The sequence below is a fragment of the Alternaria rosae genome, assembly GCF_020736505.1.
Source record: "Alternaria rosae strain MPI-PUGE-AT-0040 chromosome Unknown BKA58scaffold_8, whole genome shotgun sequence".
Taxonomy (NCBI): domain Eukaryota; kingdom Fungi; phylum Ascomycota; class Dothideomycetes; order Pleosporales; family Pleosporaceae; genus Alternaria; species Alternaria rosae.
In genome coordinates, this window is record NW_025763577.1 from 307286 (window position 1) to 332992 (window position 25707).

Sequence of the window (25707 nt, forward strand, 5' to 3'; positions counted from 1 at the left end):
ATATTCGAGGCGGATATAGATGTGTTTGACGTGTTGGCGCACATCAATGTCCAGGCCCCATCTGTTCTGGAGGAGGAAGTCTAAGGCTCTTGAAGTACATTTGGGGTTACTACTACGCCCTAAGAGGAAGCCGAGGACGATGAAGGTCGATAGCTCGTGCTATGTCTCGATAATCTCTTTTATGATGTCGAGCGGAACGTATCCATGCGCAACAAGATGATCGCAACTGGTCTTTTGTATAGAGTGAAGCCACTTAAGATTGTGGTCGGGGTGCCCGATGGTGTGAATTTCCCTCGGCACTAGATGATCGTATACCATTTCTCCTAGTTCCCGCGGTAGTTTGCTCTAGAACTGCTTGGATAGTTTCATGCATTCTGCCTCTGCGTGGGTCGCTATGTACGTGCTGATTACTTGGTCGAGCTTTTCTGCTGCTTTACTGATCCGAAATCCCTCAAGTCGTCTGGCGCAGAGAACTTCCTCGGGGATTTAGCTTAACGTTATCGGGTCGCCGAGTAGAGTGGTAACGTGGCGCATCTATCGTAAATTTTGCAGAGCGCTCAACAAATAGTCAGCAGGATGTTTGTCAGTCGCAATTATGTTTACCTACCGGCGGACCAGATCTCTATCCACGATAGAGCTTGACGGGCTTTGTCGCAAAGGTTCCAAAGCTGTCGCAATGCGGGGATTGTACGTAGGTGGGCAGACTCCCGGTACAATAGAAAGAACAGATTAGCATGACACTAAGTCCTCCTTCACTGGCCCTTCCATTCTGCGAGGCAACAGCAGCGGCACGTAGTTGACCGAAGTCGGCGCACTGACTAACTTGCCATAACAATCTAGCAACCCTGCCTCACACCGTTTAGACTTTCCGAAGTCATAGTATCTCTGTAACCAGTCTCGCACATGCGCCCTCCTCATGCTCATGAAACCGACATGTATACTTTCGAAGGTACTTCTCCCAAACATCCCTAGTCGTTATTTCTATTGACAACCACTTTACGTTATTTAACGAATGATTGGAGAGCACTTCGTCTTGTTGTTTCTTCAAAGTCTGTTCCACAGGACACCCAGTAGCTACTCGTTGTGTTTTGGGTTTGGCGTTTCCAGAGGATATTACGCTTGTATGCAGTAAGTGTCATCCTTGCTCTCCAGTTACCCATGGATAACGATCATGTATGCGACTAATGGCAGAGAGATGTGAGCAAAGTATAATATGATGAAAGTAAATCTCCTAGCCCGTACGAGGGCAATGGGTATCTATGCAGGCAGTTGGTACACAGAGTAAAATACATTTGAAACCATAAAAACGCCACTTTCCCCCTCATTTCTTATTCACTACAACCACAGTACGCCACGAATGTCAGCGCTCGAAGACTGGTAAGGAAACAGCTCCGCGACATTCTCTGGGGCATCTTTCCCATCAAGGCAATCCTCCACCACACGCACAATGCTCTCGAAATCAGACAAGACGCGTTTCGCATATGGCTGACTAAATGCCAAGTCATGTAGCATGTTCTCGGCACGGCGAAAAGCCTCGATGTGGGTCTGTGTCCTTCCAGCAGAATTGCGAACGAGAAGAGAGCAAAGTACCAGAAGTGCATTCGACAGGGACGATGTCATGCGATGGCGGAGGCTGAATGAATGACTAGCATCCTGTGCAAAGGCGGTCATTCGGGTGAGGCTGAAGCCGGCAAGTTGGCTGAGGTGAGCAGCGTGATTGTCGTCGTATTGCAGGGAGATTATGACGGAACGTAGCCCCCAAAGAACGAAGTCTGTCTTCTTCTGGGTGATGAACACCTTCAGCGGTGGTACAGTTCCAGCGTCCCGCTGAGCGTATGGGATCCTCAGTTCTGGTAAGTCGTGATCGAGGAAGTAGGAGATCTGCCTATCAATGATGTCCTGCGTCGTGCTATCGAGACTACGGCCGTCGACAGCGTTTCCGGCGTAACGCGCCCAGAGTATGACGTAGTGGATGTAGTGATCGATGAAAGGTCTGGGGTCATCACCCTCGGTTTGGTAGAGGTTTGCCTATAGAACGTGAGCATGAGGTAGGAGGAGGAGGAGGAGGAGGAGGAGGAGGAGGAGGAGGAGGAGGAGGAGGAGGAGGAGGAGGAGGAGGAGGAGGAGGAGGAGCTGGGGGCTTTACTTACCCTTTGCGACAGATCTACAGGCGCCTCGACTTGAATGTCGGTTTCGTGAATGGTATACGGTCTTCCACACGTCAAAGAGATGAAGCGGTCCTGGACGAATATGTTCCAAAACGTGCAGATGCGTTCGTATGCTTGAATGGTTGTGATATTCGTCCACGTGGACTGTTGATGCAGGCACGACTGGAATGCGAGTCTGGCAGCGGCACCAATAGTGTTGTAGGCAGGACCGGGCATGTCTGCGTAGGTGTAGTAGATGGCCTACGACTGTCAATTTGTGGCCACCAAGTTGGAGATACTCGGAAACCTACCTGGAATAGAGCGCACTGCATCATCGTCAAGTCGCCACTTCCACTCAGTAGCGACCTCTTGTCGACAAGCTCGTCAGCCATCTCAAGCCAGCGCCAGCCCTTAGGCTTGCCAGTATCGATGGGTGCGACATTGAGTAGTACATCGCAGCACGCGAAGATTGTGTAGTTCAGTGCGAGGAACTCACAATCTTCTGATGATATGGTCGTGCTTGCTAGCATGTGTTGGCTACGGTTGCGGAATTCGGGTTCATCTATGCACGGATGAGACAGGTGAATGTCGGTGAAGAAGGAGGCTAGGTACTGTTGGTAATCGGCGGAACTAGGAAAGGGCACCTTCCTGTTGCCGACTTGTATGAGGTGCTCGGTGTTGATAGGGGAGCCGGCGTCTGGGTTTGCTGAGTCTGCCGACTCTTGTGTGAATAGTGAAGGCTGCCCCATGAAGGCGAGAGCTGGGTTGATGGGATCCAGCGGTGGGACAGGCAGCACGGCGTCACCCCTGAAGGCATCACTCCCGTTCTCTTCGCGCTCCACACTGCCCATTGGCGTCATGGTCAGGCCTCGGTCGCGCATGAGAGCCTCCATCATGGCCTCAATTCGGGCCATGCGTGATTCCATGGTCATGCCGCGTGTGCTGGCATCGCTCGCCCTTCGCTCTGTGCCGTTGTCGGAAGGCATCAAGCTCCTTCGTGGTACGTTGTGGCCGTTGCCGTTGCCGCTGGGGTTCGTGGCTTGGGTCTGGAGGGCAGGCGTCGGTCGACTAAGGTTCTGCAGGGCTTCGGCGGCCGTCTGGTCTTCAGAGAAGAAGCATCGCTTGCCATTATCCATGCACCGTTGACATGGGTTCTCGCCGGAGCACTGTTGGAGTTAGTCGCTGCCTATCATGGTTGTTGCTCGTAAAGTTGGTAAATGCGGAAGCGGCGCTGTCGCATGAGGAAGCCGGTGAAGCGCTTAAGGAAAGAGCAGCTCAGGGGCAGCCATTATACAAAAGACAATACACACCTTGAGCTTGGATCGCCTGCATGATACACCTGCACAATCTGTCAGCCGGCTGATGGCATAATCTCGTCGTCCTGTCGCGCGAGCTGCGCCGAACCACTACGGAACCATCGGAATGCCGCATAGGAAGCTCCAGGCATGCCGAACCAGAGCGAGTATCGCGACTTACATGCTTTGGGCGCGTACTTTTGGCGGACCTTTTTGCGCTTGGGCGACGACGACCTCCTTTCGACGTCCATGTGCTCCATGGGCGAAGGATGGCTGTTCATGGCGCGATGGAGTTGTTGGAAGAAGGATGGCGCTCCCCCAAGCTACTTCGGAACGCGACCAGGATCCGGCCACTAGCGCGTCGACAGCTTCCGTCCTTGTGCAGCCAACGGCATCGATTTTATTCCTATTCCATCACGGATGTGGACTATAAGGGTAAGCTTAGTGAGTTGCGAGATACACGACCTAACGTTGTTCAGCTGGAGCCTATGCAAGATGCCATTGTGGGAGCGAGACGTACGGTAAGGCGCTTGCAGGCCTCTGACATGTGACACCGTTTTGGGGCCTACGCTCGTTCTTCGTTTCCATCCACAGTACTGCAGAACCGCTCCACGTCCATCATCACCGTCGCTCGTAAGGAATTGGGATTTATCTAAAATTGGGTATCATTGACTATTATTGCTATGAACTCCAAGCACCAGCGAACTGTGACACCTTCACAGTTACCTATCGCGCTTGTAGCCGTAGTTGACGTAGGGGTTGTCGACCTCGGGACCGCGGTGGGTATCAAAAGACTGAGAGATCGAAAGGTTGAACGACTAAGGAAATTAAGAAGACAACATTCGCTTGCTCGCTGGAACTGCATAACTAGAAATCTTCAATACCGCGTGGAAAAAAAAGCAGATAATGGTTGTCGTGGTTTCGTAAACCGTAGTGTCGTGAAGTCATGAGTTCGTGAGGAAGACAACTTTTGGTCCTTTCCGCCATCCTTCCGGGTGTCTCATGATAGTAAAAGAGATCAGAGTCGAGCCTCGGATTGGCATCCAGCAGAGAGACTATTTTCTTCATCTCTCGACAACACCATCCAAAACCCTCTCCTAGTTGCCATTCACCCATGCATTGCCCAAATCTTCAGCGCCTGCCCACAAAACTTTCTAAGCGCCTTCGTATCCTTAACCTCACGATACCTCTTCGCAAGCGCATCAATCTTCTTCACACACTGCTCAATCTGCGCACGATAATACGTCGCATCCATCGTACCCAGTATCTTCTCGTCGCCATTCGCAGCATCCACAATGCCCTTAATGCACTCTGTGACGGCGCGGCGGTGACTGCTCTTTGGCTCGGCGTGCCGGAACATGTCTTCCATCTCTGCTTGCAGCACCATGTTGTCGGTGCTGATGTATTGCAGGACGTGGTTGCGTGCAGCGCTGTCGGCAGGCTCGACGGTTATGCAGGGGTTTTGGGGGCCGGCAGCTTTGAAGGCAACGTTCTCGGCCGTTGCGGTGATGAGCTTGGATATACCGCTTCCGGCGGGTGCGGAGGTGGCGGCGTTGGGAAGGGAGGACGGGGGGGCGTCGGGGTCGATGCCGGAAGTGGAGGTTCGGCCACGGAAGGACCATCCTTCTGCGGGTGGTGGGACTATGCCAGTGAGAGATGATGCGGATTTAAGAGCAGAGATCTTCTGGGGGTTGATGCTTGTAGAGCCTTAGCTCTGACCGAAGTCACTGAACGGCTGAGATTTGGGCGCAAGAGGGTTCACGAACACGCTCGGGTTGTCAAGACGTCGAAGGATTTCCTCAATACACTGAGCCATACGAACGGTCTGCGGGTCCAATCCGTTGGCTTTGCCCAGTAGGAAGTCATAGAGTGCCTGTAGACGAGCCATCGGCCAGGCTTGCTTGAGCCTTTGGGCGCCCTCTGGATCCAGCGGGATGTCGGCGTCAAACTCTTCTAGTAGGCGCTTGACGGGTTCAAAGACTTGGTGGGTGAGTACTTGTACGACTTTCGTCACCTCCCAAAGCTCTCCGTTCTGGATTAGATATTCTAGTCGTTCGATCCCTGAGAGCATATCGCCGGTATGCCATGCAAGCACGTCGATGCGGCCCTGGTAGACGTTCTTGTAATAATCAAGAAGAACTTTTGTGTTGAGTCGAGCGGCCTCCTCCTCACGGGCTAGACGCATTTGCTCGTTATACTGCCGCTGCGCCTCAGCCCGATGAGCTTTAAACTGGTTGAGAAGGCCGATTGTGGCCATGCACTGGTTATACTCGGCGATGACAGGTTCCATGGGGTTGTGGCCAGAAGGAAGGATGGGCGCTCTCATCTTTTCCTCGCCAAGGACGTTGGTCAACTTCTCACGCACATACGCTCTACGTTCCTCGGGGGTTTGGTTCTCGTAGAACTCGGCGGGGTACTGTAAGTTGCTGAAAGTTTTTGGCGACGGTGGGACAGTCAGTGGCTTCCACTGAGAATGTGTGTTCTCGATACCACCTAGGCGCTTGGTGGAGTGTTGGTCGTTCGGAGCGCGACGTTGTGTTTGTTGTCGTCGCTTGCGTTCCGTCAGGTCCTTTCGCTGCCTCTCTCGGAGACGCATCTCGCGCTCGCACCACATTTCTTCGGACTTCCTCTTCATGGCCATATCGTACCATCGAGGGTCTAACTTTCGGGGATGGGGATCTCGCTTGGGCTTCTCAATGCGACCCGTGGCCATGGTGAGGTAGATCTGCTGCTTCTTTGGGGGGTCAGCCAGCTTGTTTCCAGTCTGAACAGCAGATCGACTGACCTTGACCCGCGGCAGGAGTTCTGTACGCTTGGAGCTGTTGCGGACTTTGTTGAGTCCTGTTGCGACAATACAGGGGGTTGACCTCTCGATAGATCGCTGTGTCTATGATTAGTCGCAATCTGGACGTCATCTGATTGGATATACAAACCTTAAATATGCGAGCATGAGTTTCGAGCTTCAGGTATACCTCTTGGTACTGGATCTGCGCCTTCTCGCTAATGACCCCTACTAGGTAGCTTGCACCTTTCCGGATGGTCTCGCGGATCGGGGCCATGGTGGCAAAGTTGGTGGGGGTAGATGAGCTGAGTGAAGTGTAGGTAGCAATGATCGAGAAGAAGCTCTGAAACAGTTCGGTGACTGCTAAGCCGTCTGGATCCCGGAAAAGTCGATCAAGATGGGAAGTCGATGGACAGTGGAGGCAGTTCCTGCTTGGGCGCGTTGGTCGAGAGCGTGAGAAAGGTTGGCGATCAAAAGAGGGAGGAAAGGCACATACGCCAATGGAATGGCACTTGATCAATGTGTGGATCTTGGCGTCGTCGGCAGAAGTGAACCCTAGTGAATGGGGAGTTTATGACGAAATTGTTGGTACATTCAGCTTTGATACACCAGTCACCACGACGGAAAGAGCCATATGCGCGAAAAAGGCAGGGTTTTTGGGAAAGAGTGGCTCAAGAAGGCTGGGGGGTTGGGTCTTGTGACTGAGGATTGACGTTGTTGCGCGAGCGTTCACTGTGGAGAGATTGGCGCCTTGTGATAGATCTACCAACAAAGGGAAAGGCAGTGCCGGCAGCAATGCTCCGCCATATTGGATCGTAGTGAGCGAAGGTGTGTGTGTGTGTGTGTGGACAGTGTATGCTGATATGGAATTCAAGACAGTGTGAGCTGCCGTGAAGGTCGTCTCCACAATGACACTTCACACCTGGCTCATGGAGCGGTAGCGACATGTAGACTCCAATGCCCCTCAGCTCAGCGTGGCAGATACTCTATGGTATCATCTAGGAAAGAAGTTTAAAGCATACGCAGTGAGACGCATGTGACAATGAACCCTTAGGCCACATGAGAAGATGGGATAGTGAAAGGAACAGGGATGTAGGCACCTGTGTAAAGAGTGAAAGAGATGCGAACACGTTGAGTCGAGGAAACATGCAGAAAAAGATAGAGCTGAGCTCTTTGCTACAGCAGATATCGAAGAGCGCACTTGCCATTCATGGCGAAGCGGAAGTGGCTATTGACTCTCCGCCATGTTCCTACACAGTGCAATGCCATTGTGCCGTATTTCGTTGCAGCGCCCTGAAAGAAGGAGCGGAAGTGTTCTATCTCCCATTCCTAGAAAGAAGAAGGCAGACAGAGAGAGAGAGAGAGAGCTGTTCCCAGAAGCAGACGACTCCTTGTTTACCTGCCGCGCGTCTACAAGTCAACGGATACGGAAGCAGCGGCACTTACACTCTTCGAGACAGTCAGGGGCCTCTAAAACAATACACCAATGTGTGAGGTGAAGTCGCAGCCATGAAGGATGCAGAAGAAGCCAGACCGATGCAGGTGGGGACCCCCCAAAATGAAAAAAGTGGACACGACTCAGGCACCAGAAGTCTCGAACGAATGCTACTCCATGGGCAGTCAGGCGTCCGGCGTTTGCATCGTATTGCGGTACGGGTCGATCGCACGTTCAGTACTCGTACTCGGTGTTGAATATCAAGTATGGCGTTCCCTATGAAAGTCAGTCGTCTCGTGCTGATAAGATACCTAGGTAGCGCTGCTTACATCGCAACGCGCTTTGTATAGTAATCCACCACAGCGCCCACGAAACGACGGACAACAGCCCCCCTTTTCGACGCCTCGATGACGGGACGCGCAAGCCCCAAGGATTTGGGCGAGATTTGTTCCTGCAGACCGGCGGCTTCATGTGGCTTCTGTGGCACAGGCGGCTTGGCCGGATGCCGAAATCCGCGTTGGCGCGTGTGGCTTTGCCGCATCGGGCTAGCCGACGGGGCGGAATCGACGTTTTCTGTCGAAAGGCTGCCTTTGTGTCGAATAGCCCCCGTGGAAACATGCCAAAGCAGGCTTGCGGCCATGCATGCCATCTGTGGGGGCCGTGCGCTCACATCATGGGTGCCGATCGCCTGGGACTTCTTGATCCTCGTACTGTCAGGTTTCTCATGGCTGCCCGCTTGGTGTCGTGTATATCTCCCGCTGCCCTGCCGCTGTCGAAGCAGCTTCGGGGTCTTGCTACTTACTACTAATCACGCGTTCTTTGGTGCAAGACGCTCAGTTGTCCTTTCTTTTCGCGGCTACCTACATTAGTCACTCGTTATACCGAACTTTGTAATTTCGCTAATATGAGGGTCTCACAACTTCCCCTCCTCGTCATCACCATCGGTGCAAGCCTCGTGCTCGCGCAGGAACGCTGCGACGCACCTTCGCCCGGCATTTACTGCAACTCGACAGAAATCCTCGCCTTCCACTCCGACGATTGCAAACCTTTCCACGTGTTTGTCGCACGAGGCTCTGACGAACCCTACCCCGGCCGCTTGGGTAACCTCACCTCGGAGATCTGCGCAGGAATTGGAGGTTCAGAAGAGTGCGGTTACGAAGATGTCGAGTACCCTGCGAAGAGCTCAGCGTGGGGAGCAACCGCATGGTGTGATTCAGCAAGCAAGGGTGCCAAGAACGGACAGGACCAGATGAAGGCGTACAGCGAAAAGTGTCCGAACAGCAAGTTGATCGTTTTGGGTTTCTCGCAGGGTGCATCAGTCGCACAGGACATGCTCGGTGGAGGAGGAGGCCCAGTCTTTGCATGTGAGCAAGAGATGAACCCAGCTCTGGATGCTACAATTGGTTCCAATGGTACGTACGCCCATGTACAGCTAGAGTCACGCCCTACACCGGTTTGCTAACTTTTCTGCTCTAGTTGTTGCAGCAGTGACCTTTGGCGCGGTCGTCCGTTCTCGTGACCAGAACTTTACCGTCGGTCGCGGCGTAGACTACGATGGTACCAGTGCGCGCAGCCCAGAACATCTTGAAGGCCTTAACGCCTACGCCAACGTCCTCCTCGACTACTGCCACTACGGCGACCCAATCTGCGCCGTCGGTTCTTCTCCCCCGGACACAAACGAGCACCTCAACTATTTCTTCCAGCACAACGAAGAGGTCGTCAAGTGGGTATCTGGCATGGCCAAAGCCAGCGGTGGTGATGTGAGTGCGAAACCCAGCAAGCCCGTAATCAGCCAGTCTCCCTCTTCGACAAGTGTGGCCGCGAAGCCTGCCGCTACCTCCGGATCCGCTACCATTACCCCTTCACCTGTTGCGACGCCAACTGACGATGCGGAGAAGAGTGCAGAAACTAGCGCGACAGGCGCTGCCAGCTCGCTAACTGCTACCCTTGGGTACATGACTGCGTTGGCTTTGAGTGTGGTTGTCTTCTTGTAGATTCATTTGCGTGATTCTTTTGCGTCATACCCGAGCTTTCTTTCCGAGAGCTGGTGTCATAAGCACCACCATTTAGATATCCAAATACATGAGGCGAGGTCTTTAGGAAGCATACAACAAGCATATACATACGGCGTACACGGTGTTCGTGAGAAGCATGGGATGCAGATTCGAACAACAACTACTAGTTCATTACTGTGAAGCCGTTATCATCGTGAGATGCAAGAGGTACATTCGTTCAACAGCCTTTTGCTATGCAATGCAAGAAACATCAAGAGAACAAGACGCCGCCAATGCAATGCATGCGGAAAGAACGTTGAAAGCCATAGAAAATCTACAACAGACCAATAGTCCTCTGCTTCATGGTCCTGACATCGACGTTCTGCCACAGGCCAACACTGAAAAGAGTGATGCAATAGACGCAAACAGCCGATATGAGCATGTACTTCTGTGTCTGACCATAGCTGAGGTTGATGGCATCACGAGTCGGGGTGCCGACAGGGTAGCTGTCCTGAACGTTGAAATCGCCGTAGATGGCGGCGAAATTGTCCATGGCGCTCTCAGGCAGGTTAGCCATGAGACGAGCAGGGAAGACACCGGTCCAGATAGCACCCGCAACAGTGGAACCAATAGCGCTTCCGATGGAGATGATCATAGACTCGACGGCCAGGAGCGCCGGGAAGTCCTGTTGCTTAGACACAGCCATGAGGGTGGTCTGCTCAGAGATGACCAAGATACCACCACCGAAGGCGATGAAGATCATGCACATGACAATGTAACCAATGTTTTCGTCGGGCTGGCGGAACTTGATCATGAGACCAACACCGAGCATGGTAAGAGGTACACCCAAGAACAGAGAGTAGATCTTGAGCTTTCCGTAGTATCGTAGCAAGAGTCCGTAAGCGATGGAGCAGAAGCAGCTGCCCATGGTGTAGATGTTGGCGATCCAAGTGGCGTGTACAGGAATCTGGTCGAACAAGACGATAAGAAGCGAGTAGAAGTACGAGTCCCAGCAGTACCAGCCGATGTACAGGGAGCCAGCCATGGTGTAGGTGAAGATGACGGTTCGGTTCTTGAGCAGTGGCCATGGGATGAAGGTGACTGGTGCACCATACTTCTCCCATAGACCGAATGCGACGACAAGGAGGGCACCGAACACGAGGAAGCAGATGATTAGAGGCGACGCCCATTGTTTGGCCTGGTAGGAGTAGATGTTGAAGGCGAGCAGGAAGAGCGAAAGCCCAGCGGCGAGGAGCAGAAGACCAACAGCGTCGAATTCGCGGAGGTAGTACTTGAGCGTTTGGACAAAATTACCGCGGCTGGGCCGGGGCGTGATGAGACCCTGTTTACGTGCCTTGCCTTCGTAGATGATGAATAGGAGCATGAGAGGTGATGTGACGATGGGCGCAATGATGGCAAAGATACCAAAAGTCCATCGCCAGCCAATGCCGCCAGGCGCTGTGATGCTATTGATGCCATATCCGTAGATCCAGGTAGTGATGAGCCATGGGGAGGACGCATATCCGATGAACAGTGCTCGGTTCCGCAACTTGGAGGTATCAGCGATGAAGACGGTGATGAAGAAGTCGATACTGTTGGAGCCGACGTAGAAGAAGGTCTGTGCCGCGCAGTAGGCTTTGACGTTGTTGCAGCTTGCCATCAAGATGAGACCGACGACGTAGATGGCTACGCCCAGGCCGAGACCGAAAGGTCGGCCCCAGATGTTGAGAATTTTGGCATACGGGAGTTTCCAGATACCGCCGACGATGGAGGAGATGACGGTGGTCAGGGCGGTCAAAGAGTGCTTCTGGAAGTCGCTGGTGACGTAGGGTCCGAGGGTACTTGAGGTACTGGATGCGTAGGCAGTGAAGAACTGGATGAACCACATGCTGTTGTTGTTAGTCTTGTCTTGAAGTAGTGAAAAGGCAGTGACTTACGCAATGTACGCGAGGATCAAGTCACGCTTCTTCCACAAGAGCGAAGCAGCCTGCGCACTTTGAACACCAGCCTCTGCGGTGGTATCGACTTTGTTCAGCTCTTCATCTGAGTCTCGGCTCCTGGCAGATTCCCTCGGGCTGCCAACCTTCTCGTCAGGGCGGGCAGCATCCATGCTGGTATGGCCCTGGTAGGAAGCGGGCACGTCAGCAATATCTTTCTCATTGGCATTGGTGTTGGCGGTGTTGCCAGAGACCAATGCACTGGTAGTCAATCCCTTGAAGGTGAAACCCATCTTGGTGACAGGTATAAAAGTACACCAAAAGAGAGGCCGTGATGGAGATGAGATGAGGAGATTGATAAGACAAGGTACCGAGCGAGCCTCAGGTTCATATAAAGAAAACGCTGATCCACGCAGTTCCACCGCAGGACCTTTCCGAGACGCGCCCGGTTACCGGCTCCTCGTCGCTGGGTGGGGAATTCCGTTCACGTTCATCATGAACAGGGAAATAGTGGTGAATATCACGCGCTCGTCCCCGGCTAGCATCATGCAACAAAGCTTGACTTTCCTGAATGCAGTTGGTTCCCCGGAATTAAGCCTTTCCAAGCACGGCCCAGACAGCCTCCAAAATCTTATCTCGATAATCAGCCGGCATCTCGGACCAATAGGAGCCAACGGTGGCGTGACGCGTGGGTTATCAGATGAAAATTTTCGATCTAATCATTATCTGATCAAAACCCGCAAGCCACGACGCCTACCTGTACCACTCCACTGCCTGCCCTCTGCTCCGTCATGCCTTCGTAAAGCGGGGGTACCGAGGGAGATGATGGATTCTAGTCCGCGACTACGGACCTGCCGATGGTGCTCCCAATACTCGATAGCCGCCGGACATGCGGTGGAGCTTGCTCGGGGTTTCTGCAGAATTTGCTCCATTGCTCGTACCGTGGTGGCGGCCTCATAGATAGGGAAGAGACGATGTGGATAGAAGAAGCGGGAAAAGGGTTACAAATGGGTCGAATGGGTTTCGAGAAGCTTTTCTCTGCAGGCATACCGTTCCTGCCATCGTCGGTGTCCAATCACATCTCATCTACGCTGCTGCTATGAACGGAATCAAGGGTCTGGCAGGTTGGCGCAAGTGGGGTTGACGGTTGGGGTGCTCGTGCGAGAGACGTGCTAATGGCGGCTCATCCTTCATCCTTGGGTCCCGACAGCAGGAAAGGCTTTCTTGAGCGTAGATCCACCCTTCCATCAGCCTGGAAACCGAACGCGATGCTTTCCGTGTGATGCGGGAAGCAGGGGGAGGAGGGGATTGGCGTGGTGAGTTGTGGGCAGGCACGACTGCGAGTTCGATGTACACGAGTCATGTCAGCGGCCGACAATCGGACATGCGCGCGTCGGTACCTGTCAGCTGCGATCGGTTGCGTACATGTCTACGTCGACCTGTACACGACACAGCATGCTTCGCGTACGCCCCTCTATTGCTCTGCCTGTGTCTTGCCATTGTAGCATGCGATTAACATGACATTTGCATTGCTCTGTGCGTGCCGGAAAATGTATCGCGCCGTGGGTACCTATAGATCACCATTCTTGTTGAATGTCATGCAACATAACGTGGTGGCTTCTGAACGCAGGACATTGACGATCGAGTGGACCTGTCCGATTGCAAGACAGAATCATCTCGACAAGGAAGAAACTGAACAGGTACGCAGACTTCATTATGATAAAACCAAGCAAATCAGAAGATCTTGCGACATTGTCGACTCCAGAGCATTCGGTTGGTTTCTCGGGTAAGGGAGGTCGTGTTGCGCACGCTGTCGGAACTTAATGCTGGAGTCGATACCTAAATACACTTGGGTTCTGACTTCTTACACCAGGGGCTCTAATCAAGCTTATACTGACTTTGCTGACCTCGTAGCAACTGCTTGAAAGCTAGCTCTCACCAAGACTCTCCAATCTGATCGAGTGCGCCCTTCTGCTGCTATGAGGCGGCGCCAAGGCAGAGAGTGAGTCGCGAGGCGAGAGAGGGCCGCGCGCTCATCTCCTCATTCACCGAGGAAGTGCTCGATCATCAATCATCGATACGACCAAAAACGCACCGCTAAGGGCTCCAGCTTCAGACGACGATAGGGAGAGGGTCAGCCCAGGCTACACGTTCGTATGATAAAGGAAAGCGAATCTTGTGTACGATGCCGCGCGCCCGTTCATGTATCAAGGCGAACTCTAGTAACACGAGCATCAACTTCGCAATAACTAAAACGCTATGAGCCCCCATAGAGACGAAGTCCACAGTGTTCATAGGTCTAAATATGTGATTCTCGAACAGAAGGGCGAAACGCGTCAAATATGGGTGCCACGAATCGTGACAAGCCGGATGTCTTACGCAGCAACCGAAAGCTGTAACATTATCCAACAGAGCACTTTTAGGCTGAGGATGCAGTACGATCCGTTTTTGGCGGGCGTGTACGGCTGTAGCACGCCTCTCAAGTGAACAGATGAACACCTACCCACAGAGAATGATAAAAGTAAATAACGTAGAGGTCTACATTACATCACGATTTAACTAACTTTTGTGTTAACACTAATGCAGACTACAAGGTGTTTCTGTTCTCCCCGAAATGTGATGGTAGAGAAGTCTGAAATTCGAGCGATTACTTTTGAAAAACTCAGGGCCGCGCGCAGTACATGCATCTCAGTCGCCTCATTTCACAGACATGCCCCCCATGCGACAGCTTTAAAGAATGACATCAGAAGTTAGCTACCCTAGCAATCAAATAACTCGATGAATCGTCACTACATCACCGAAGGCTTCGCCACTATCGACAGTCCGGATTCTCGACCCGCCCTCGATACTTGGCCGTAATCTGCGCAGAACCCTTTCATCCAAGAAGGATCTTACCTGTAAAGTACCGGCTTGTCACTCGCCACCTGTCATTCGAATATGTCGCACTACCTCCGAACCAAGCCCTCCATCGATACTCGGCCCATAGCCACAACTTGCGCAAAAGAACGCTCTTGGATAATCCTCCCACACTATTGTGGGGTCTGAGCCACTAAACCCCACCCTTTCCTAGCTGTGACCTGGTCTCAGCGTGCGGGTTACATATGGTGCTCAACGAACATGATCACTGGTCGAGACGTGCAGAAGTAGTTTATTGCGGTATCAATAGTAGGGCCGAGAAGGGCTTGACTTTGATTGCCACCATGGCTGCCATCCGGAAATGCGGGCGCTCTATCCCACGAGATCATACACGTGGATCGCCTATACGGAGGGTCTCCGAGTGGTCGAATCTGTTGTATGCTCTTGCCCTACAAGTGGTGTATTGGCAGGTAGGTGAAGCAATGTACACACTTCCGCGGCACGATCAGTTTGCGTTTTTTGGTCAATGCCACTGAGCTGTCACGATACATATCATCAAACACACAAAGCTCGGCGATGTGGAGGAACTTTTCCTGCAAGACGTAGGATGAAAGGGAAAAAAGAATTCATTCGCAATCATAGGGTATCTAATCGTCAAAGTTCGCCGCAACCAGCTCGTCCTCTTTCATCTACGCACAGCAACCAGTTGGCCCTGCCGCCTCAATCGAGGAGCGTCGTGTGTCCTTCTCATCGACCTGACCGTATGGTATTCTGACCACCATCCAGTCGCACAGGAACTTGCCCAGCACAGCACCGAGTATGATGGAGATGAAGATGTAGCCGTTGAAGTGCATGACCAGCAACATGATGATGTACGCAAGACCGAGGGTCAAACCGTGAATGGACGCGCGAACAAGTTGTTGAAGGGCCGTGGCGCGGAAGGTAGCGTGTTGGAGACCGAGAGTCGAAGTAGGACCGTCGCAGCAGTTGGTGGGTGTCGCAGCAGCAAGAGCAGCACGTTGTAGGTTGAGTTGTCGCTGGAACTGGCGGAGGAGTAGAGCGTCGTATTCGTGGCTTACTCGTCGCAGGAATTCGAGGCAGACGACTAAAAGACCCGCGCCGATGCAGCTGGCGGCCATCATGCCGTTGTTGGTCACGTGCCATGATTCGGAGAGGAAGCAGGCGTCTTCGACACGCCAATTCCACAGCATCTACAAACTGTCAGTCTTGGTATAATATTGTAAGAAGTGGACCGCGGACCTCTGTGACGCAAGTGCTGTTGGGAGCCATTCCGGCCATTCCTGACATTCCGTGCATGATGGGCGATGGTGTTCTTGGGACGTTGAGTTTGGGTGGATAGGTGTCAAGTGCTCGACCGTGGAATGGAATGTCAAAACCGATATGGCAGACGTCGAACCAGACCCGGCGACTGCAGATACAGCGCCATGATATGTAGAAACGAGATGCCGTCTCACGACAGTCTGGCCCGAGCAAGCATGCCGGCAATCGCGCCGCGAATTATGGGGGAACTTGCTCAAACACACTCGCACTAGCCATTTCTATCGCCCCAAGAGTGCGGGAGCCGCTTAAAGACCCGCCTAAGCGTCGCCGCCCACTTCTCGAATCCTTGGCCCGCGTTTTTACGAAACGTGCTCACCACGTTTCCGGTGTGCAATAGTCCGCCTGCGATGGGTCATATAGATATGCGGTCCGCGCTCCACCTTGAGACATGCAGCAAGCATCGTCTCTTCAACTTTTGCCTTGACAATGGCCGCTGACATGCTCGTCGCGCGTGCGCACATCCAGAACTACTCCGAGGCGAGCGCTGTTGAGCCGCATTGGGGTTATGCAGATCGCCTCGTACCCTGCACCAGCGACCCTGGTTCCTGCTTGTACCTCGACGTTGTCTACCGCAGCCACGACAATGGCATGTTATACATGGGCATCGTGTGGGCGACCATTGGCGCCATTCTGTTGGTATGGGGCGTTGGTCGACACTTTGCGCGCTCGCAGCCATCCGGCGTGCAACTACCCACAGAAGGAGGAGAAGGAGTACCGCAACGACGCAGCGCATTCGAAAGACTTCAACGGGCGATACCATCATACGCACGGCAATACCTTCTCCCTGATGCAGCGCGACCAATCTTCGGACGCGTTACTCGCACCCAGGTCCTGACCCTCATCGTCTTGACGGCTTACCTGACCGTCTTCACCTTCATCGGCATCGTCTACCAGAAATGGATTACGCCCGTAAAGAAGCATCCCGGCGTCTACAACACGCGCACCAGTCTTGGACCATGGTCAGACCGCATTGGCGTCATCGCATATGCTCTTACCCCCCTCTCCGTTATGCTCTCGACGCGCGAGTCTATCTTGTCCCTCGTCACTGGCCTGCCATACCAGAGCTTCAACTTCCTCCACCGCTGGCTAGGATACATCATCTTCATCCAGTCCACTCTCCACACTATCGGCTGGTTAATCATAGAGCTTAAGCTCTATCAACCCCAGCCAACCGTCATTAAGGAATTGGTCTCCCAAGAGTACATCATCTGGGGAATAGTCGCGATGCTTCTCTTGATCCTTATCGTTGTGCTCTCCACCCCCTGGGGCATCAGACTCACTGGCTACGAATTCTTCCGCAAGGCCCACTACGTCCTCGCCATGGTGTACATTGGAGCGTGCTGGGGGCACTGGGAGCAGTTGAAGGTCTTCCTCCTACCCGGACTTCTGGTCTGGTTCGTCGACCGCGCTATTCGATTCGCCAGGTCAGCCCTGCTCCACTACAACTTTTTGCCCTCTGGCCATATGGGTTTCCGCGCCGCTTCTGCAAACGTCGCGCTTTTCAAGGACGATGTCAACGGCGATGTTGTGCGTCTGGATTTCGACCACCCTCAAGATGCCTGGTCAGTCGGCCAGCACTTCTACCTCACATTCCCCGACAGCTCCATCTGGCAGTCTCACCCATTCACACCAATTAGCCGCCCGGTTTATGGTGCTGACTCCCAGCGCCACTCGTACATTTTCCGCGCTAGGGGTGGAGAGACGAGGAAGATTGCAGACCTATCCATGAAGCGCATTGCGAACATGTCAAGTCACCAAGAATCGCACGAAAGCCTAATGGCCGACGCCCGCCTCTCTGTCGTCATGACCGGACCCTACGGCGAGCGTACCATGCGTGGTCTCGCTGCCAACTCCAACATCCTCTGCATTGCTGGCGGTACCGGTATCGCATACGTTCTTCCCGTCCTCCTCGACCTCGCTTCCAGCCCACAGTCGCCTGACCGCCATATGACGCTCATTTGGAGCATACGCCGAAGAAGCGACATCGACTGGGTCGGCCCTGAACTCGCAACCCTCAAGCGCAAGTGCAAGAATTTGCGCACCGGTGTTCATATCTACGTCACCCGCGCCGCAGAAGAAGCCAACCTCGATCTCACTGTCTCGGAAAAGGCGGCGCCCAACGAGTGCTCCAAGGAGATCACCTCCGCCTCTGACTCTTCATCTGCCGACGCATCCTCTGCGCTGTCAGTTCATGGTGTCGCAAAGTCCGAGTTGGGCCTCAATCACATCCAAGCAAGACCTGACCTCGATACTCTGGTGTCAGAGTTCGTCGCTGGCACTGTACGAGGAGGCACTGAGGTATTCGCTTCGGGACCTGGTGGTATGATTAGCGATCTCAGGCGGATAGTCGCCAAGAACAACAAGGGTGGTGAGGTGTGGAAGGGAGACGACAGGTGGGATGTACGGTTGACGTGTGACGATCGATTAGAGTGGTAGTTTGCTTAACCTAGATACCCCGAATGCATTGCTTTTATATTCAACATGTCTTCCTAAGTGACTTAGGCTCTTGTTTTAGCGATGCGCATTTTTGGATCAGCCTGTATCTCGACGCTTTCCTGGTCCGATCTGCTGCGCGTCACATAGGCCTCGCAGACGCTCATCATCGCTCGTCAGTAATGGTACAGCCTCTGCGGAAAGGGTTCATTACTCTGTGGGGTCAACGGATCGTTGTGAAATTTTGGCAGCGCCCTGACACATTGCACAATGCGTAATATGAGCATGAGACTTGGCAGAAACTGATAGATTTCGGCGTTCCGGCTTTGTGCTGACTAAAAGCTGCGCTAGTGGCTGTCGTGACATTTGCAGGTGTCCAGTTTGTCGCTCGCGATGGTGGCGTCTTCTTTTGTTACGCAGACATTCCCTGGTACACATGAATCCCGGCAAGCACTTAGTAGTGCACAAACCTCAGCGAGCGAGAGGTCGTTGGAGTTCTGTCGGTTCGCTGCGAACTATACGGGGATAGGCCTTATCTCCGGACCCCACACCGTCACCACTTGGACCCTTGGTCTGTCTCCGCTTTCCACCTTCGCTACCAACTGCTTTGAGCTTTCGTACTCCAAGAGAACAATCATGATCGAACTACTGGATTTGTGTTATGATGTTCTAATCGGGATTCTGGAAGAGATAGATCCCCACGATCTCGCGGCATGTGCACAAACGTCCAGAGGCTTCAACCAATTCATCAAAGACAACAAGCGTCTTTACAAGACCTTGTACCTGAAGCACTTTGTATGAGATAACAATTCCTCTCATCAAATTTCATGGAGTCTAATGGTGCGGCAGGACGACCCTCGACGCCGAAGACCGGCCGATTCTGAGCCAGAATGGGTAGGAGCATTGCAGAGGGTGGTGAGATGTCAAAAGATCCTCGATTCTGCCAACAATGACCTCAAGGTACGCTCCCAGTCGCAGTTCACGGGTAACGTTGCTAAGCAGTAATAGAAAGAAGAGTTCACATTCGTTGCAACGACCGTCGATCAGCTTATCGCCACGATGTCATTAGATGAGAATGGCGTGACTTGTAACAAGCGCTTAGTGACCGACCAGTTCCAGCGCATCGCACAAAATCACGATGCTTTTATGTGTCGATCCTCTCTTTTCGACCGAGCTGGCACAGGAAAACAGAAGCCAGCCGGGGACGAAGAGAGTCGACAGTTGAGCGCAAAATTGCATAGCTTGTTCGGCTTTCCACCATCTAACGCCGGAAGAAGAGATCTCTCAACGAATCCATTTGCCCGATCACGCGTATACGACCTGCGCAACTATACCGATCAGAACGAGTGGGGCCCTTTCCGTGATGATGGCACCATGCGAGTGGATTGGGAGATGATCGAAAGCATCATGATAGTCATCGGTTACAACTCTTGCTTCTGCACCCACACGGTATCGAATAAACTTCGACCACCATGGTTCGCTCCACTTGATGGTGTAATTCCAATAGACAACGATCAGATGGGCGTGGTACCGAACTATACGGCGTTAGTACAGCAACCGGACATTTCTCTCAACATGAAGGATCCATATGGAGTGGAAGGTATCTGGTCGCGTGTAGGTTTCACGTCACCTAGGCACTTGCCCATCCGTCTAACGAATCTAGATCGTATGCTTCCTCGATTATAACGACTTGTACAATTACAACTTCAGCTCCGAGGCGATGAAGGTTCCTTCCGACGAGCCAAGAGACGCCTTGAACACCGACGAAGCCATTAGACACATCATCATGGATCTGCGTATCACGGATGTTACTGCACCAGGGCCTTTCGATAACTCAACGCTACCAATTGTGCATTTCAGAGGCAAATCCAAATCCGTAGATGCTCTTTGGGATCCAAATGCAAACTCTGGTATCCGCGGTACCGTGAGGCTGACACCGGAAGGAGAGGTTCGCTGGCAGACCATCTCAATATTCCAAGGGTAAGTACAGAGAGTTGTGGGAATGCACTGAGCAAATTATTACTGACTTTGCGATAGCGGTGAGGAGCGATGGCGCAGTGATGGCATTCAAGTGGGTGGATTACGTTGCCCACGTGGCGTTGTAGGAACGTGGTTTGACAAGGACTTTGATGCGTAAGTAGTATACAAGAACGCAATGATGTGAGGTATGCGCTAACGTCGTACACCGAACTTTAGTCATGGCCCTGCCGGACCGACAGCTTTCTGGAAGGTCAGCGAGAGGCCAGTGGATTCTGCGGATGAGGAAAGCGATTCAGAAGATAGCTTTTGGGATGCGTCATGAGGGACTAGCTAAACTGAAGTACAAGGGACCAAATCATAGCTTTCACATCTCAACATATCTCCACCTCAGCGTTGTTGCAAAACCTTCCACATGCACCTCTCTCGTTTCCCCCGGTACCAAGTCAAACCCATTGTCACTCAGACGGTGTTCAATTCCCTCCTCGAACACAAAGCCCTTGACTGGCTTCGCAGAAGAGACAAACACTCTTTTTTTGTCTTCCGAGTAGCGTACATGTACGCCTGAGTTGTCAAAAGTGAGATATTTGATAGGCTCTGGCCAGGACACGTCGCTAGCGAGAAGCTGACCATCCTGGTATAACGACACATGGATGACGAAAGGGTCAGCCCTCGCTGTACGAAAAGGTCCACCCGGCTCTTGTGGTTCATCGACGATGACGAGATGGCCAGTGAGTATATTGGTCGTTCCATTTGCCGCGATGCGTAGTTGCTTGCGCTCTTCAGTGCTGATGTCCTTGCCCGTCCCAATCGAGATGTAACGTATCTTAACATCAACTTCCACCCTCACCAGTGTGCTGTTAGAGACCCAGAGATCATATTCGACATCCTGCCACAGTTTTCGCATGTCGATATGTCCAGCATCGCGCTGCCACAGTCCATCAGCCGGTCGCACAGTCCAACTGTTGTACTTGCGTTGTACACCAATGGTGATAGGCTGCATAGCGCGCTTGATAGCATAGTACGCTGGCTTTGGCACCTTATAGTAGTCTATAATAGCCCAAGACATCGTCGGCCAACAGTCATTCAGCTGCCACACCAACGCACCTCCGCATTTGCGATCGCCAGTTGATCCCCATTGGCGGCGCCAGGACTTGTAAGCCCACGTCATTGCATCCGCTTGCATCACCTGGGTGAGAAGTGTATAGCCTTTTAGAAGATACTGGACCCGGAAGTTCTCAGAGACGTAGCTGATGAGGCGTCGTTCATGACCGATGGCTTTGTTGCGGAATTCCATGGCCATCGAGCCAGGATGGAGGTCGTGCTGGTGGTTGATGCACATTTCAAGTGTGGAGACGTGCGGATAGGCCTCCATTCCAAACTCGGATACAAAGCGACCGCCCAAATGTGGAAGCCTTTGGTAAGGCTCCATGGTGCCGTGCCACATGTTCCACTGGTGGACATCGCCGATCGTAGGATCCACCCCTAAGACCGTCGACTTGCCATCACCGAAAGGCGAGCTGGGGTGATAGGGTACGTTTGGGCATTCTTCCTCGACCAGTTTTGGCAAAAGATGCTCGTAGATGTAGCGGGCTGGAAAGTCGGTCTTGAGCCAGGATTCCGGATTCTTGTCGTCAGGGTCATACTGAAGTTTGTATCGTTCGACGATTTGGTAGTCTTCGTTGTTCCCTGCCCACACCACTAGGCTAGGGTGATTTCTCAACCGTCTGATATTCTGTCTTGCTTCAATCTCCACACTTTTCAAGTAACCGGGGTAGGTTGGGTAATTGGCACATGCGAACATGAAATCTTGCCATATCAACACGCCAAACTCATCAGCGGCTTCGTATAGCGCATCAGCTTCGTAGATACCGCCTCCCCAAATTCTTAGCATGGTTTGATTGCCATCGGCAGTAAGCTTCACCCACTCGCGGTAGTCGCTTGGTTTGAGCCGCGTGAGGAACGAGTCGGCGGGTATCCAACATGAGCCTCCGCAGAATATGTCGATGTTGTTGATACGGAAATAGAAAGAGGTGCCGTGTGTGTCTGTCTCTTTGATCAGCTCAGCACGGCGAAAGCCAAACTGCTGAGAGATGAGGTGGATCGGGGATGGGTGGCCCTGTACAATAGCTTCTGCTTTGATGGTGTACAGACTTTGTTGTCCATAACCGCGCGGCCACCAAAGCTCGATATCATCAATGGTCATCGTAGTTTCCATAAAACCAACGCGATCAGTGGTGGTGACGCGTATACCGGCCTTTTCCTCTCCCTCCTTCGAGACTGTGAAAGCTATATCTGTGACTCTACCCTCCCATCTGACACTCATATTCAGTTCGGCAGACTTCAAGTCTTGCGACAGTTCGTACTGCACATTAAGTGCTGATAGGCGGCAAGCCCACGTCTCGATCGACACCGGCTTCCAAGGCCCACATGTCATGAGAATAGGGCCCCAATCCCATCCCCAATGGTACTGCGCTTTGCGAACAGGCCCTCGTGAGATTTCTGTCTGGTGTACAATGAAGCGATGTTCTGGATGCTGTTCCACCAACTCGAGACCCTTCTTGCGTGCTGACTCGAAGACAATTTCCAGCACGTTTTCCTTGGCCTGGAGCTTGCCCGATACGTCGATCTGATGCTCGATGAACATGTTGTCAGACTCCAGGATCATCTCGCCGTTCAGAATAACGGAAGCAAAGGTGTCGAGACCTTCGAACCGGAGTGTAGTGATCGCGTTCGCCACCCCATGACTAGAAGGCGCTGCAAAGGTCGTGCGATATGTCCATGTCTCATCGCCAACCCAGTGCACTGCTAGCTCATTGAGGTCATGAAAGGGATCTAGGATCTTGTCGTGCTTGAGTAAGTCGCGATAGACTTCAGTTGGTGCATCGCAGGCTGGCAGATACTCGTTAGTAGAAGAGCGGTCGCCCTGCTTGAACGCCCAGCCCTTGGTTAGCGGCGATGAGGTGTACGGAACAAGCGTCATCTTGTCTGTTAGTTGTGGACTAACAATGAGCTCGTCCGATGTGACAGCTAAATGATGGACGTTCGGTGATTGTTGACCCGCGGGTAAACACATGCGGGGTACCTGCCCCTCAACATGCTTGGGTGAACCGCTGATCAATGACTGCGGAGGTTCTTTTATTCAACACAGGCGTAGACACATTCATGCTTACGGATGTACATCAAGCACCGATGTATCCAACCGCGACGATGCGCCTGCATCACGTCCTCTCGTATTCATGTCGTCCACAGACTTCCAGCGTAGGGCAGAAAGCACAGAGTAAGGCAGAAAGTGTAATTAATCCCTAGGTAACAAGCACAGTTTATACCTAGGTAGAAAGTATAGTTTATACCTAAGCAGAAAGTATAGATTATACCCAGGTAGAAAGTATATAGATTGTACCTTAAGCAGAAAGTATATACCTACGCGGAAACTCTAAACGCTTTTCAATACCTCAAAGCCTACAAGATCTGGCCCAAAGCTGTCCCCGTATCCTCGGAACTCGATCATGTTCTCTGTGCCTTCCACGAAGCCGTCAAGCTCTATCTGCAGTCGCAGACTTTCCTCCCAATCACCGCCTGAGAGAGGGAAGGCCCATCTCTTCGCCTCAGCGCCATTGACTGCGATTGTCATGTTACGCGTGTTGTCGCCCCATTCCCATGCAGTAGTAAATGCGTAGTGATAATTGACGAAGTCGATGCCCATGAGGTTCTTGCCAGTCGACGGAGAGCTGACGTTGGCGAACATGACGCTGCTGGCGCGGCCAATGTACTCGATTTTCGATCCAGTGGGAAAGCATGCGTCGGTCGCGCACGAGAACGTATGCGCTGGCCCGGAAAGCGACGCATTGGCAGCTGAGTGGTATGTTTCTGAGCTGAGAGGCGCAGCTGTCACGATGTTCGATAGAACCCATAGTCGCAGTTCATGTCCAGCCAGGTCGGCAGTCTGCGCGCCAGACAAAGTACCAAGGTCTTCCGCAGCCCAAACATCGCGCACATCGGCCGAAGCTATGCCCAATGTCGCCAGATCAAAGTCTACGCTTTGAGAATCATTCTTCCAGTTCGCGACTCCCAACACCTGCTTTGATCCCGAGAGTTTTCCCATCCAGATGTCCCACTCGTTTTCGGTATCGCGACGCACCAGCATGGCTTGCTGGGCAAGTGGGTCTTGGTTGATGGCGATGGCTTCCTTGTTGGAGAGGATGTCCAGTGAGCTCTGACTGAGACGTTCGGGGTCGAGGGCAGCGCCAATGATGAGAGGCGACTTGTTGATCGCCCACATCCCGAAGTGGAAGCGTTCTTCCTCTTCTGAAAGGGCATCGAGACCCACGCTAGACTGGTCAGTCGAAAGTCCCAGAGACACATTACTTTACTTACATCAGCATATCCATGTCTGCAAAGGCACCAACAGTGGTATGTCTGAAGTATGGCACAACCTGGTTCGTGATGCGCCAAATGCTGCGCCAGGCATTGTAGATGTCGTTGCTGATTCGCCATGTGTTGCCAACTTCAGCAGCCCAGTCGCCGACATCAGTACCAATACCCCACTGGCAAACGTAATAGTGGATATCGCGGTCTACCGCGTCTAATTCGGCCGCCATGTGTTGAAAACGTGCTGGGGATTGAGCTTCTGCAGAGCTAGAGTCGACCATCGTCGTGTTGGAAGTAGAGTAGCAGTTGTCGTACCTGCATACTGTTAGTATGTGAAGAGCTCATTCAGGACGTTTAGACCATACTTCAGGCTATCTCCTCCCCACTCAGCGAAGCTCTCCGCATCTAGTTGTTCGTACCCCAGACTCGCAGGCAGCGACTCTGACCCGCATTGGAGGTAACCAGCGCCAGAGTACAGGCCAAAGTCCAAGCCTAAGTCATGGAGGAAGTCGCCAAGCGCCTTGCCACCGGATGGGAAGAGAGTCTCGTTCCATTGAAGCCTCCCATCAGCGTCCCGATCATGGGCGTTCCATCCGCAGTCGACTGTCACAAAGTTGTAGCCGGCGTTACCAAGCCCAAGGTCGATGAGGCCTTGGGCGCTCTCGTGGATCTTCTCCTCAGAGGGTAAACAGTTCCAAGTATTGTACGAGTTCCATCCCATAGGGGGTGTGGGTGACCTGACTGTCTTGGCCGCGGCTTGTAGGGCAAGGCATGCCGAAAGCAAGATGGTGGTAGCCATTGTGATGAGGACTGGATGCCGAAATTTCTCCTTCTGCGCACTCGTTTTCAATCTCCTATCACGAGCTCATAATATCCGGTGGTCGCTGTGCTGCATACTGGATGACCTCACAGCAGGTAGCATTTCCTGGCTATGGACGCGGGCGACGGAGGAATTGGTCGCGATGCATCATGTTGCACCTCTTGGCCTGTACCGTTAGGCATAGCGCAGCAGCTCGAAGGAGTGATCGACAAGTGTACGAGATGTGCGTACAGGGATGGCGGGTTTGTATTCTGGGGTCTGGTGAGGAGAAGGTGGAGGTTTGCCCGCGCGCGCGTGACGAGCTATGGCGGCCGCCAGT

General features: G+C 52.8%; 10 protein-coding genes across 10 annotated transcripts; 4 read left to right on the plus strand and 6 right to left on the minus strand.

The window, feature by feature from the left end:
* Nucleotides 1-1247: 1247 nt before the first annotated feature.
* On the minus strand, nucleotides 1248-3924 carry BKA58DRAFT_222095 (uncharacterized protein). Its single transcript, XM_046166268.1, has 5 exons — nucleotides 3624-3924; nucleotides 3458-3486; nucleotides 2459-3313; nucleotides 2151-2408; nucleotides 1248-2028 (listed from the first exon to the last, which is right to left on the minus strand). The coding sequence occupies exons 1-5, from the start codon at nucleotides 3721-3723 to the stop codon at nucleotides 1336-1338; spliced, it is 1935 nt and encodes a 644-aa protein (XP_046022411.1). The 5' UTR covers nucleotides 3724-3924; the 3' UTR covers nucleotides 1248-1335.
* A 626-nt stretch (nucleotides 3925-4550) lies between these two features.
* On the minus strand, nucleotides 4551-6501 carry BKA58DRAFT_442260 (uncharacterized protein; the record flags this gene model as incomplete). The annotated part of the gene is made up of 4 exons (XM_046173897.1): nucleotides 4551-5139; nucleotides 5209-6176; nucleotides 6228-6323; nucleotides 6376-6501. 4 exons carry the CDS (start codon nucleotides 6499-6501, stop codon nucleotides 4551-4553), a joined length of 1779 nt encoding a protein of 592 aa, XP_046022412.1.
* A 926-nt stretch (nucleotides 6502-7427) lies between these two features.
* Nucleotides 7428-8420, minus strand: BKA58DRAFT_222349 (uncharacterized protein). The gene is made up of 2 exons (XM_046166274.1): nucleotides 7989-8420; nucleotides 7428-7935 (listed from the first exon to the last, which is right to left on the minus strand). Exons 1-2 carry the CDS (start codon nucleotides 8275-8277, stop codon nucleotides 7685-7687), a joined length of 540 nt encoding a protein of 179 aa, XP_046022413.1. The 5' UTR covers nucleotides 8278-8420; the 3' UTR covers nucleotides 7428-7684.
* Nucleotides 8421-8563: 143 nt separating this feature from the next.
* Nucleotides 8564-9653, plus strand: BKA58DRAFT_320171 (Alpha/Beta hydrolase protein; the record flags this gene model as incomplete). Its single annotated transcript, XM_046167751.1, has 2 exons — nucleotides 8564-9071; nucleotides 9136-9653. The coding sequence occupies 2 exons, from the start codon at nucleotides 8564-8566 to the stop codon at nucleotides 9651-9653; spliced, it is 1026 nt and encodes a 341-aa protein (XP_046022414.1).
* Nucleotides 9555-11961, minus strand: BKA58DRAFT_222186 (siderophore iron transporter mirB). The gene is made up of 2 exons (XM_046166271.1): nucleotides 11591-11961; nucleotides 9555-11542 (listed from the first exon to the last, which is right to left on the minus strand). Exons 1-2 carry the CDS (start codon nucleotides 11881-11883, stop codon nucleotides 9988-9990), a joined length of 1848 nt encoding a protein of 615 aa, XP_046022415.1. The 5' UTR covers nucleotides 11884-11961; the 3' UTR covers nucleotides 9555-9987.
* BKA58DRAFT_222130 (uncharacterized protein) lies at nucleotides 11582-12711 on the plus strand. The gene has a single exon (XM_046166269.1). The coding sequence runs from the start codon at nucleotides 11936-11938 to the stop codon at nucleotides 12548-12550; it is 615 nt and encodes a 204-aa protein (XP_046022416.1). The 5' UTR covers nucleotides 11582-11935; the 3' UTR covers nucleotides 12551-12711.
* Nucleotides 12712-15058: 2347 nt separating this feature from the next.
* On the minus strand, nucleotides 15059-15988 carry BKA58DRAFT_222144 (Ctr copper transporter family-domain-containing protein). The gene is made up of 2 exons (XM_046166270.1): nucleotides 15707-15988; nucleotides 15059-15657 (listed from the first exon to the last, which is right to left on the minus strand). Exons 1-2 carry the CDS (start codon nucleotides 15761-15763, stop codon nucleotides 15136-15138), a joined length of 579 nt encoding a protein of 192 aa, XP_046022417.1. The 5' UTR covers nucleotides 15764-15988; the 3' UTR covers nucleotides 15059-15135.
* On the plus strand, nucleotides 15936-18418 carry BKA58DRAFT_222259 (ferric reductase). The gene has a single exon (XM_046166272.1). The coding sequence runs from the start codon at nucleotides 16214-16216 to the stop codon at nucleotides 18221-18223; it is 2010 nt and encodes a 669-aa protein (XP_046022418.1). The 5' UTR covers nucleotides 15936-16213; the 3' UTR covers nucleotides 18224-18418.
* A 217-nt stretch (nucleotides 18419-18635) lies between these two features.
* On the plus strand, nucleotides 18636-20588 carry BKA58DRAFT_389595 (uncharacterized protein). Its single transcript, XM_046170756.1, has 6 exons — nucleotides 18636-19015; nucleotides 19070-19180; nucleotides 19229-19834; nucleotides 19884-20200; nucleotides 20258-20353; nucleotides 20417-20588. The coding sequence occupies exons 1-6, from the start codon at nucleotides 18857-18859 to the stop codon at nucleotides 20520-20522; spliced, it is 1395 nt and encodes a 464-aa protein (XP_046022419.1). The 5' UTR covers nucleotides 18636-18856; the 3' UTR covers nucleotides 20523-20588.
* On the minus strand, nucleotides 20565-25646 carry BKA58DRAFT_365314 (glycoside hydrolase superfamily; the record flags this gene model as incomplete). The annotated part of the gene is made up of 4 exons (XM_046168868.1): nucleotides 24934-25646; nucleotides 24575-24883; nucleotides 23640-24528; nucleotides 20565-23321 (listed from the first exon to the last, which is right to left on the minus strand). The coding sequence occupies exons 1-4, from the start codon at nucleotides 25365-25367 to the stop codon at nucleotides 20565-20567; spliced, it is 4389 nt and encodes a 1462-aa protein (XP_046022420.1). The 5' UTR covers nucleotides 25368-25646.
* Nucleotides 25647-25707: the final 61 nt, after the last annotated feature.

Excerpts from the sequence above, each read along its gene's own strand:
- BKA58DRAFT_389595 (XM_046170756.1), top strand. The coding sequence starts at position 18,857 with ATGATCGAACTACTGGATTTGTGTTATGATGTTCTAATCGGGATTCTG. Across the intron at positions 19,835-19,883 it reads TGGAAGGTATCTGGTCGCGT|ATCGTATGCTTCCTCGATTA; the intron begins GTAGGTTTCACG and ends TAACGAATCTAG. Across the intron at positions 20,354-20,416 it reads TTTGACAAGGACTTTGATGC|TCATGGCCCTGCCGGACCGA; the intron begins GTAAGTAGTATA and ends ACCGAACTTTAG.
- BKA58DRAFT_222349 (XM_046166274.1), bottom strand. The coding sequence starts at position 8,277 with ATGTTTCCACGGGGGCTATTCGACACAAAGGCAGCCTTTCGACAGAAA. Across the intron at positions 7,936-7,988 it reads TATACAAAGCGCGTTGCGAT|GGAACGCCATACTTGATATT; the intron begins GTAAGCAGCGCT and ends TGACTTTCATAG.
- BKA58DRAFT_222259 (XM_046166272.1), top strand. The coding sequence starts at position 16,214 with ATGGCCGCTGACATGCTCGTCGCGCGTGCGCACATCCAGAACTACTCC.
- BKA58DRAFT_222186 (XM_046166271.1), bottom strand. The coding sequence starts at position 11,883 with ATGGGTTTCACCTTCAAGGGATTGACTACCAGTGCATTGGTCTCTGGC. Across the intron at positions 11,543-11,590 it reads TTGATCCTCGCGTACATTGC|CATGTGGTTCATCCAGTTCT; the intron begins GTAAGTCACTGC and ends TAACAACAACAG.
- BKA58DRAFT_222095 (XM_046166268.1), bottom strand. The coding sequence starts at position 3,723 with ATGAACAGCCATCCTTCGCCCATGGAGCACATGGACGTCGAAAGGAGG. Across the intron at positions 3,487-3,623 it reads AAAGTACGCGCCCAAAGCAT|GTGTATCATGCAGGCGATCC; the intron begins GTAAGTCGCGAT and ends CAGATTGTGCAG. Across the intron at positions 2,029-2,150 it reads CTGTAGATCTGTCGCAAAGG|GCAAACCTCTACCAAACCGA; the intron begins GTAAGTAAAGCC and ends CACGTTCTATAG.
- BKA58DRAFT_222144 (XM_046166270.1), bottom strand. The coding sequence starts at position 15,763 with ATGCACGGAATGTCAGGAATGGCCGGAATGGCTCCCAACAGCACTTGC. Across the intron at positions 15,658-15,706 it reads ACAGCACTTGCGTCACAGAG|ATGCTGTGGAATTGGCGTGT; the intron begins GTCCGCGGTCCA and ends GACAGTTTGTAG.
- BKA58DRAFT_222130 (XM_046166269.1), top strand. The coding sequence starts at position 11,936 with ATGAGGAGATTGATAAGACAAGGTACCGAGCGAGCCTCAGGTTCATAT.